This window comes from Danio rerio, chromosome 17 (genome assembly GCF_049306965.1).
Source record: "Danio rerio strain Tuebingen ecotype United States chromosome 17, GRCz12tu, whole genome shotgun sequence".
Taxonomy (NCBI): Eukaryota; Metazoa; Chordata; class Actinopteri; order Cypriniformes; family Danionidae; genus Danio; species Danio rerio.
Genome location: NC_133192.1, coordinates 30661363 through 30673282, shown reverse-complemented (window position 1 = coordinate 30673282; position 11920 = coordinate 30661363). Strand labels below are relative to the sequence as shown.

Genomic DNA, 11920 nt, shown 5'->3' with positions numbered 1-11920 from the left:
ACTCACACTACGACAGAGGCACTGACAGTCACATTCATCTCACTCATTCTGACACAGTGTGAAATAGACTTTTTTTTGGGCGCTGTTTACACCTGTTAATCAGATGCATTTAGGTCAATCAGATCCCAAGTAGATGAGAGAGATTCCTGTTTGCACTTGCTGTTGCAGTTTTTTTTGTGCATATTTGATTTGCGCTACAAAAGTAATCAGCGTTCAGTCTGTTACACCTGTATTTAATGTTGTCCACTTGTGATTGACTTAAACCGCGTCTTAGCAGCAGCAGGAACAGAACCTTTGTGGGCATTTTTGATACAGGGAAACTGAAGTATTCAGCATTTGATTATGCAAATTAAATTTAGTTTATTAATATTTTATTTTTTAAAACATGAGCACATTTTACACACTGGTTGTTTTCACACATTCTGTGCTATGTTTCAGATTGAATAACATGTTTGACACATTATTAGCAGCATTATACTAAACAACATTGAGTTTTGCCAAAGTTGTTTGTTGTCTATAATATTTTTGTCTGATTGACTGGATTGTAAAGAATATTTTTTTCTATAACAACAAGCATTTAAAGAAATATACGTCCATCTATATAAAAATAAATAATAATCTTGCAAAAATATTCAGTATTCAGAAGAGACACACACTTCTAAAATCATTGGGATTTGTTTTGAGAAACTGGCATCCTGTCTGCCAACTATATTCTTTGCATTTTTCTAAATAAAAATCCTTATTTTCTTAAAAAAAATATGTTTTAATAAAATATTTTAGATACTTATCTCCTCTCTATAAATCTCTATTCACACACACACTCTCACACACACACACGCACGCACGCACGCACACACACACACACAATCAAAATAAATAGTGTTTATATTTCTGTGCAAAAAAACAATTAAATTGTATAATGAAATCAGTTTTCATTATGAACATTTATGCTGTAAATACATTAATATTGATGAATGTTAAACACTGTCAGTTATAACCATATGTGCATTTTAACTAATATATGCAGATTGTTTTTGTCATCTCTGATGTAAATTACGTGTAACTCTTTGACACAAGGTCAGCTCTAATGGCTCGTCAACATTAAAGATTGTTGGTGTTTTTATGTTTGTGTGAAATTAGGATCACTGTAAAAAGTGATTGCAGCCGTTTTGTTAAAGTTTTCAAGACACTTAAGTGCATTAATATAGTTGTTTGATGGTGCTTTCTATACTTTAATGAGCCTTTGACGTATACATCACCTGCAGCCGTCTGTTAATGTATAAATCATTGTAAAAAAGATGAGAATTTTATACAGCCCTTTAAAGGAAATGAGGAAATGTAATAAATGTTTCTGTTATAAATCAGAATTCTTTCTCCATACATTTATTTTAAATTCTAAACTAGTACACATAAGAAACCTCACTATGTACATTTTAAAGAACCACATTTTCACTGTTTTTTAACCCTTAATGGCTTAGAATGTGATTGCCAGGCCTGTTCCTAGATCAGCCAGTATAGAGGCTTGTGTTGCTGAATCGCAGTATAATTTCAACCTTTACCCCTTCAAGTAGCGCCGTGTCAGGTGAGTAAGAATTACCCTCCCTTTCAGTCCATTACAGCAGCGTCAAAGTTCAGTTCAGTTCAGTTCAGTTCTTTAACACTGATCATTCTTCAAGAGGATTTAGCGGATTATTCTCAAATCATGAATTTCTTGCCTACGACGAAAGTTTGTTATTGGCACTGACTGTGTTTAGGAGGTGAGAAGAGAAGGGTAAGTCAATTCAGCTTTCTGTGCATCATAATCGTCACACATTTCTTTTGCAAACTTTTGTATTGGTTGGACGTGCAAATAACAGCATGGCTAAATCACCTAATCTGCTGCTGATATTATGCAAAAGCACACAAAAAAAAGAAGTTTATTCTGATTTGAACTGATGTGTGATAGAGTATAATTGCTTATATTTGTTTCAACATGTCACTTTCACTACATTGTGAATAAAGATGAAAAGTAATATTTATCTGTATACAATAGTGCCATATTAACATTCCACAACGTTTTACAAACTCTAAAATAAGCTTAAAAAATGTTGGGTTGGTGTAAACCAATGTTGTCAAATATGGACCAACCCAATTGTTGGGTGAATCCATATTTGACCAAACACTGTGTTACAACCTATCGAGAAAGTTGGCCAGTTTACTAATAACATACAATCACATCAAGGTGTTCATTTGATGACCAATACAGTGATTGTGTTAATTCAGACCACTCAATCTGGAAATGCTAGGTATTTTTATGATGCTTTAAAATGCATCTATAAAGTCATATTTAAAGTACATAATTACACTGTCAGCAGGACAGGCATGATTGCCCTGCTGCTTTCACTTCCTCTTAAATACCAGAGAATTGGGAAGATTTATAAACTGAAAATGACATATCTTGAGTCACATTTAGCTTTCACAATGAAATTTGCTTGCTACAATCCTTTTTTATTATAACCACCCAAAAGTTTTCAAAAATCCAAAGGCCTCGTCAGTTATGCATGTGGTTTAATATTTAAGCTCATGTTGGGCAGCTAAATGAACAAACCCTATGAATAAGAAATACAAGTATCCCTGAAACATTTCTATGTGCTGTTATCAGAAACTGACACAGTCATGGAAAAACGGGTAGATGGAGAGGAATCAGATGGCCGATTTCGAGAGCTTCAGGAGCAGCGGATGACGGTGCAGAAGAAGACCTACACAAAATGGATGAACAGCGTCTTCTCAAAGAGTGGGGTATGAACTGATCCTCAGGAAACAACAAACTAAAGCGTATCATGATCCACACAGAAATGATTTTGTGGTGGCTATAAATATATAAAAATCCACCATGTTTAATCAGTGATATCTGTTGCCGGTACAGCAATCTGTATGTACAAACATTCATGATTCGTGACTTGATATCACTATGACTTGATGATATCTAGTGTAATAAAATGTTGATCATGACTCCAGTCTTGTGACTGGCTTTAGCGTCTGATGTGACGTGCTCACTCCAGTTTATTGCCTTTAGATGTGAACCCTTGAACCCGGTTAAGGTCATACATTTTTTTTTTTAATTAGCATCCATTACAGTACAACTTATACATACACTTCCTGACAAAAGTCTTGTTGCCTATCCAAGATTTAGGAACAGGAAATAATATCTTGACTTCTAGTTGATCATTTGGTATCAGAAGTGGCTTATATGAAAGGCAAAGGCATCTAGATTACACTTATTTTACTAAAATAACATATGATCATGCATTGATTTTTAATTATTTACTTAGGAGAGTAAGGTCTAACTTTGCTAAGACAAAAGTCTTGTCACTTAACAGAAATAATGGGCAGTATAGAATATAAAGTTATGGTGCAGTGGAGAAAGAATGAATATTGTGTATGACTCCCATGAGCTTGGACGTCTGCATCCATACATCTCTGCAATGACTCAAATAACTTACTAATAAAGTCATCTGGAATGGCAAAGAAAGCATTCTTGCAGAACTCCCAGAGATCATCAAGATTATTTGGATTCATCTTCAATGCCTCCATCTTACCCCAGACATGCTCAATAATGTTCATATCTGGTGGCTGGGCTGGCTAATCCTGGAGCACCTTGATCTTCTTTGCTTTTAGAAACTTTGATGTGGAGGCTGAGGTATAAGAAGGAGCACTATTCTGCTGAAGATCTTGCCTTCTGTGGTTTGTTGCACAGATGTCTTGATACCTCAGGCTTGATACCTCAGGCTCTAATCTCTAGCACACCCCCACACTGAATATAACCCCAAACCATGATTGTTCCTTCACCAAACTTGACTGAGTTCTATGAGAATCTTGGGTCCATGCGGATTCCAGTAGGTCTTCTGCAGCATTAGTGATGATTGGGATGCAGTTTAACAGATGATTCATGGGAAAAAATCTACCTTCTGCCAATTTTCCAAATGATTAACTAGAGGTCAAGTTATTATTTGTTGCTCTAACAATTGGGATCGAAGGCAGGACTTTTGTCCAGGTAGTGTACAGTTGAAGTCAGGAATATTAGCCCTCCTGATTCATTAGCCCCCTGTATATTTTCCCCCAGTTTTTGTTTAACAGAAAGATTTTTAAACACATTTCTAAATATAATAGTTTTAATAACTAACTGCTTTTAATCTAGCCAAAATAAAAGACATTCTCCAGAAGAAAAAATATTATAAGAAATACTGGGAAAAATCCTTTTCTCTGTTGAACATCATTTAGAAAATTAAAAAGAAAATTACAGGAGGGACAACAATTTTGACTTCAACTGTATACCTAACTTACAATAGACAGACAGTTAGCTTAGTTCACCAAACCGATATTAATTACAACACGCTCTAAGACTGGGTTTGAGTATTGAGTAGAGACCGAGGAAAGAAGTGTCAGGTACACATAAAACTCGAAAGTTAATTTTTACACACCGTTATTCCAGCTTTCCAGATCCACTCAGGAAAGGGAAAAGCACAACTGATAACTTGTCATTCACAGTCTTACATTAGCATCTCCAATATTAGATTTAGGAAGGAAACAGTACCGCCTTGAATGTCATCCCATACCGCTTTTTATATGAGATATTTCCACTGTATATCTTTACCAGTGGTTGTATATTAGCTCCTACTGCTATTGTTACGTGAACCAGTTAAGAGACTTGAATTACATAAGAAACACTTACAGGAGGAAGATGTTAAAAGGACAAGCGGCACAACGACAACTTTCCTTGTCAGGGCACCCAGATATATTAATAGTTGTATACAGGCAGCTGTCCGCAAGAATGACATGTGTTTTAAACGTTTCCTCTTCCTTTTCCCCTTCCTCAGTCGCTCCTGTGTATTGTTCTGTATCAAACAACAGCGTTCATAACATGTTTATGATAAAAGGTCATGCTGTTCATTAAAAAAAACACACTAAATATTGCTTTCTGAGAAAATGTACTCCACCCAAACATGTAGCTTTTGTGTTACTGATTTATGTGAGTTAACAGTTAGCTGAGACTTTCGTTGTGTTTGTAATGAAAGCTGCGAAATAATTGCAAGCAGATTTGTATTATTGTTCTTGAGTGTTCATCTCTGAAGCCCTAGCAAAGGAGCAGGGTGTGCTCTAAGATCCCTCAGTTCATTCCCTGGGTAAGCAGAGCCTATTGGAGGCAGTAAGCAGATCTGTTGAGAGACATCAGATTCCCACAACACATGGATTAGGGAGTGGCTGCAAGGCTTTTGCTTGAAAGCGGAGAGCAGGACAGCTTTACTGAGAGCAGTGCGAGTGAGTCACGTCATAATGGAATACAGTGGCAATTATCCGAGTAAAGTGTTAAAACAAAGGCTGCTGATACCCAAACTTGTTTAAAATTGACTATGATGCATCAAACCAATGCAGTCATTGGATAGAGGAACACATATGTCACTGTCTGCAACATTGTATTGCGGCCGCTTAATGATTGCAGGTATAAAAGGGGGTGTGATGGGAATGTGTGTAATCCTGTGTATTTTCTTTAAAGGAAAAGGTTGTCTTGACTGATGTATTCACCGAATTAAGAACTGGTGTGCATCTCGTGCGACTTCTGGAGCTCATTTCTGGAGAGAAGTTGCCCACTCCCAGTCGACGCACACTAAGAGTTCACTGTCTGGAAAACAACAGCATTGCCATCACTTTCCTCAAATCAAAGGTAACCCGAAAGTAAAGCAGTACAATGAAATGCTAAATTGAACTGCCTTTTGAAAACCTATTGGGCCAGATTTAACAAACAAAAACAATTAAGACCCATAAAATGCCATAAAGTCCCAGATGAAAGGTAATAGCAGTTGCAAATAATAGATCAGGCGGTAACACTATTTTGATGGTCCATTTGAGTATTGGTAGACCGCCTGCTTAATATGTTGATACTGCTCCTTCAACAGACATTTAACTGACTATAAGAAACTTTGCAAGTATATGTCAACTTACACTAACCCTACCCCAATTTAACAGTCTACTTATAATCTAATGAGAATTAGCTGACATGTAGATGCAATGTAATTTAAATTCAACAAACTGAGCATCAAAATAAAGTGTGACCAAACAGACACAGTACCTCATTTCCATTATGACCAATGGAATCTAATATAAGCAGTGCATGTTAGCAGAGCTGAGTATAATCTACTACAACACAGGAACAAAATGCTTTTTGTCAATTTAATAACAGTGCAAATTGGCTATCACAAACCCTAGTGAAACTCTTTGCAGGATACATTTAAATAATGGCTAATAAATATTGATTCTGAATCAGAAACTGCTCTAAATGCAAATGCAATGTCAGCTTGAAAATGAACTGTCCAATCGCATTATTGTACTGTAAATCCCGCTCATAATCTTTTAATAACCAAATAGTAAATATGGCCTTTTGTTTCCCCCAAATAACTTCTGTAACTTCTTTGAGGTAAAATGCAAATTAACAGATATTAACTATAACAAACTTTTCAGCCCATGACCAATAAAATAACAACACCAGTGACTTGCGACCCCCAATATTTTCGAAAGTGGTTATAGATTTATAATCCTTGCACACACACACACACACACACACACACACACCAATAGGCCTATCGTTTAATTTAAGAGTGAATTTCCGAGACCATCGTCCATGTTCAGTCGTGGCCTGTGTTTATTTGTAATGTATGTGAGTGCCGTAAAGGTGCCAGAAAGTTTAACCTGGTGCCATAAAATTCATGTGCTGCAATCTGATGCTATTGGTGTGTCTTTATTATAACGTAATCACCCCAGGGCTTGCAAAAAATGAAGGTTGATGGCCTTTTTGTTTTTTAATGTTTATTATTATGATGTTAACAGTGTTACTATTAACTACTCCTTTGTTCTTCAGTAGGTTATGGATAAAAAGTAGTAACTTTAATAGTTTAATAAAAAGAATTAGATTTTTGAAAAACTCTAAGCAACCCCCCTCATTGTCCCGCGACCCCCATTATGGGAACCACTGAACTATGAAATGGATAACTACAGAATCATATTGTGCCCTCTTTTTTGTAACTACAGATTCGTGTAGATCTGATTGGTCCAGAAAATGTGGTGGATGGAGACAGAACCCTGATCCTGGGTCTAATCTGGATCATCATTCTCCGCTTCCAGATTGGGAACATCAATATAGTTGAGGTAACATTTCAAGATTGTCTTTTTCGCATTTAAAGCTGCATGTGTTTGTCACCTTTTTTACATTCTGTATTGTTTTCAGGCCGGCGGGGATGCCAGTGCGGCTCGGCGCTCAGCCAAAGAAGCTCTGCTCATCTGGTGTCAACGTAAGACTGCCGGTTACACCAATGTAAATGTGCAAGACTTCTCAGGCAGCTGGAGAGATGGACTGGCCTTCAATGCTCTAATTCATGCCCATCGGTAGTATTTTGAGTGGATCGCACCATCTTTTGATAAGCAGCATAATTTGGCTAATCTCTAGTCTAATGATGTTATCATAACATTGTTCCAGGCCTGATCTTTTTGACTACAACCGACTCCGCCAGGATGATCCGAAAAGGAGCCTCACCCATGCTTTCGCTCTGGCAGAGGATGAATTTGGCATAATGCAGCTCCTCGATGTTGAAGATGTGATGGTGCCCCATCCTGATGAGAAGTCCATCATGACTTACGTCTCTCTGTACTATCACTACTTCTCCAAAATGAAGCAGGGGCAGACTATCCAGAAGAGGATAGCTAAGGTTGGTTACTATCAGTCTATTAAATCATACTTAGTTTTAAAATTGCAACTTAGCAACACGTTTTCTTCCATACTGTGATGTCAAGTGTGAATGAAGCAGATATTACAAAATGGGCAAGGGCTTAAATCTCTGCACCAGTTTGTTGATTGGATGAAATGAGATCCGTATGTAAACCTGTTGTCATGTCTTGTTGTCAAAAATAATGGAATTTGTGTGTACAAATTGACTGAATGCATATGTCAACAGCTTCTAGAAATGGAGAATTTACATTTCTTTCTTATGTTAAACTTTTTATTTAAGATATTATATTTAAATTAATATTATATAAGGATATATACACTCACCGGCCAGTTTATTAGGTACACCTTACTTGTACATGGTTGGACCCCCTTTTGCCTTAATCCTTCGTGGCATATAGATTCAACAAGGTACTAGAAATATTCCTTAGAGATTTTCGTACTCACAGAGCTTTTTTGAGAAATGTTAAGCACTGGCGCCCTCTGTTACTGAACATATGAACTGCACCTACTGCAGTTGAATGAGGACTGTAATCTCATAGACTCTTTGGGATTACTGGATTTGACTGTGGGTCAAAAGGAGGAGTCCTGGTCTTAATCAGATCAGTGTAAACTGTACGGCTGCAAATGTTACAAAACAAGACAGGTAGTTCCCTGCATCGTATAATCAAGACACACCTTTTGGATAATGTTGAGGATATGGAGGAAGATAACCTCAGATACTCTTTGGAAAACAGAGGGAGCTGATGCAGTGAAGATGAGCTCAGAGGTCAGGCGATGCCATTAACATGCTGGCAGGATACACATGGAGAGAGAAACAGGGGCGTGAAGTGTCCTGTTCTGCCTGTGCAGTGCGACACTTTCACTCACCACCATGTCCACACGTGTGAATAGAAATACTGGCATGTGTTGACTGGGTCACAGCTGTGGAGTAGTGTTAGCTGTCACAAAAGTGTATTAAACAATGACAGACAGATCTTGTCGGATGGATGGAAGGGACAAAGATGAGTCCAGCCAGGCTCTGAGATGTCAAGACTCTGTGTTCATTTTATGGTAAGACTGCCAGCTCTCAGGTGTGACGCTGTTGGGATACCAGATGACAATGGCTTTCAGTGGCTATTTTAGCAGTGAGTGGTTGCGATGGCAGAACATGAGACATTCAATTATTGAGCCGCAAAGGATTGTTCCAGAAGTGGGAAAGGTGTGTATCAAGTAGATAGATGTCAGTGTAGCTGTTGAACAAAGAAACATCCTTCCAAATCCCTCATGCTTCAGTGAAATAGAAACTGTGGCCAAATATATACTTTCTTTATTTTACTTGATTTTCTTTTCTTTTTTATTTAGCTTTTGTTTTTTGTAACCTCAAATTGTCCTTGTTTGAACAACAACCCCATGTGGTCTAAATGTCTTTCATTTATTTTTCTTTTTTTTTTTTAAATGCACTCCCTCTAAGTTTGTTCCAAACCTGTATCTCTTAATGTTTTTCTGGGGAACATACAGTAAAAGGAGATATTCTGAAGCATTTTGTACATACAATGTCACTAAGCTACAGAGCAACATATGACCCAATTGACTGTCATTGTGTTTAATTACTTTTGAAAGTTTTTTTTTTATTTGTGTGCTGTGTTAGTTGTTGAAATGACAAAACTTAATGTATTACTACAACAGATTTATTTTAAATATAAACCTTCCATTTAAAGAGCCCCTATTTTGCATTGTAAAAAGGTCATATTTTGGTTTTGGGGGTCTCCAACAACAGTTTGATATAAATGCAAGGTCAAACAACACTTTCATTGTCTTATGCATTTTTTTTTACCTAATTATCCCAAAAACTGCGAAAAGATTTGTTCAGCGATTCCTTTGTTCCCAACCCCCTCCTTAGCACGATGATAATCTGCATTGATTGGTCTGATGACCCAGTCTACTGCGATTGTTGACTGCGTTCAGCGCAAGACAGAGAGAAATGCCCACCATGGCTTATCAACATTGTTGAAGTAGTCAGAGTGCAGAGTGTATGTGTGAGCCCAATGCAGGAGTGCATTAATGCAATGCAGTTAAACAGCAGCATATTGCTATATTTTTTAACCATGATACACATTCAGTATTAATTTACACAGTGGCAAAAGCTGAACTATTTTAAAAACTTGACCGGAACATGTGTGTAGGAACAACTGACGATGGCCATAGCAATGACAAACAGCAAAGGATCGCAAGCTCACAAACGCATATAAATATGTAAAGCGCCATGCGCCGTGTTTTTAACATGGTTTTAGATGCGATATGAGAATATAAAAAGTTAACCAGATACAGTACAAGCCGCATAGAGCGATTACAAGTAACAAAACACAATTAAATACACATTTTGCAAGCTAGAGAAAACAAGGAGGTAACCATTTTAATCCCACTTACCCGTAAAATGGAGGAAGAAACTGATCCATGAACTGTGTACTGTAAAGTTCCTGTCAAGCTCTGACAAAGTCCCAAACATCAATAGTCTTTTCTGATCTTTCCTTTAACAAACAGCTCACAAATCCCCCATAGTAAGCATGTAGATTACAAAAGTACTTGTCAGAAAAATGACAGTTACACAGCACAAGGCTGGGGCTATAATGCTGAGGTATTTTTGCAAAAATATACTTCAACCACTCTTCACAGCCTCATCTTTGAGTAGGGAAACAACAGTAACTTTCCCTAACACTTCAGAGCACAGTGTCTTCACAACATAATTCAACCGGGTTCTGCTACTGTGTTTGTTTTCATCTTCTTTCTTGCTACAGTGTTTGTGGGTGGGGCCGGGGGTTTCAATTTTACCGGGTCTGCACGCGCAACAAATGTGCAGTGCTTAAGTTCGGTATGAACGTCATGCCGACACGGCTAAAGATTTGTTACCCTTATGATTAATTTAAACCACTCTGAGTCAACTCTTTTATAGATGAATCAATAACTTTAAACATGGCACACTTTCAGATTTAAGCCTTAGATGGATATTTCTCTTCACTTAGAGCTGTGTCGCACACTAAATGGAAGGTCATTTTCAAAAATAAGGTCATTTTCAAATAATGCTGTTCCTCATTGTTGAACCATCCAGCTATATGTATTAGATGAAACCTGTGCATTTAAATTTCATCGAATTTCATGTTTTCTAAATTGTGTAGTTCCTCTCTCCCTACTTGCCATCTGCTTGCAGATTGTGGACCTTCTGAAAGAGCTGGATGATATGAAGGGTCTGTATGAGAGTATGGTGTCTGACTTGCTACGCTGGATCAAGACCAAGGTGGTGGAGCTCAATGACCGTTCCTTCCCCAACTCCCTGCGAGAAATGCAGCATCTGGTAGCTGCCTTCAAGAAATACCGTACTATTGAGAAGCCTCCCAAATACCAGGAACGGGGGGCCATTGAGGCACACCTCTTTGACTTACGAACCAAGCTGAGGGCAAACAACCAGAGGGACTACATTCCTCCGGAAGGCAAGACCTTGGGGGATATTGAAAGGAACTGGACCTTGCTAGAGCGAGCAGAACACCAGCGAGAACGGGTTCTCCAGAGTGCACTGATGAGGCTGGAGCAGCTGGAGCAGTTGGCCCAGAAGTTTGGCCGTAAAGCGACGCTGAGGGAGAGCTACCTGGAGGACACTCTGCAACTGATTCAACAACAAGACCTGGGAGGACTGCAGAGGCTGGAGGAGGCTGAGATAGCAGCTCGCAGACTGGAGGCCCTGGGAGCCGATGTTTTGGCACATGAACCACGTTTCCGTGCTTTAAGTGAAATGGCGGCTGTCATCGAGAGGGATAACTACCACAGCAAAGTACAAGTCATTCGCAGGTGAGGGGCCAAGAATTATGGGCTTATGGGTTTAAATGTGTGAATGCAATAGAAAAATGCTAATAGTTCATTACTATCTTTCACATGACAGAAATGTGGACATCATGAACCGCTGGAAAGATTTGAAGCAGGTTCTGCAGGAGCAGAGAGCACATGTTGGAGATGCGGCAAATACATTTGCTGTCCTTAGAGACATTGAGTTAATATCAATGGACCTCAAGGAATTACAGGTGAACTGTGAATTTCCTTTGTTCGCATACACTGATTATCCAAATCATCATGATCAATTCAATTCATCTTTATTTCTCTAGCAGTTTTACAATGTAGATTGTATCAGAGCAGATT

The 11920-nt window shown here is 38.1% G+C and overlaps 1 protein-coding gene and 1 long non-coding RNA gene across 7 annotated transcripts in view; one reads left to right on the top strand and one right to left on the bottom strand.

Annotated features, from left to right (window-relative positions):
* Positions 1-138: 138 nt before the first annotated feature.
* Positions 139-2022, bottom strand: LOC141378589 (uncharacterized). The gene is made up of 2 exons (XR_012393454.1): positions 487-2022; positions 139-403 (listed from the first exon to the last, which is right to left on the bottom strand). It is a non-coding gene; the product is annotated as an uncharacterized lncRNA (long non-coding RNA).
* Positions 1566-11920, top strand: part of sptbn5 (spectrin, beta, non-erythrocytic 5) — a 46169-nt gene continuing 35814 nt past the window's right edge. Inside the window, exons 1-8 of one of the 6 annotated variants that reach the window (XM_068214604.2) lie at positions 1566-1771; positions 2642-2778; positions 5534-5701; positions 7063-7179; positions 7259-7416; positions 7508-7736; positions 10941-11575; positions 11667-11805. In XM_068214604.2, coding sequence (XP_068070705.2) covers positions 2656-2778; positions 5534-5701; positions 7063-7179; positions 7259-7416; positions 7508-7736; positions 10941-11575; positions 11667-11805 — 1569 coding nt within the window. In that variant the 5' untranslated portion in view covers positions 1566-1771; positions 2642-2655. Of the gene's footprint in view, positions 1772-2641; positions 2779-5533; positions 5702-7062; positions 7180-7258; positions 7417-7507; positions 7737-8302; positions 8955-10940; positions 11576-11666; positions 11806-11920 lie in introns of those variants that run through there. The other 5 variants (XM_068214605.2, XM_021467431.3, XM_073928622.1 and 2 more) reach the window with 5 other exon arrangements.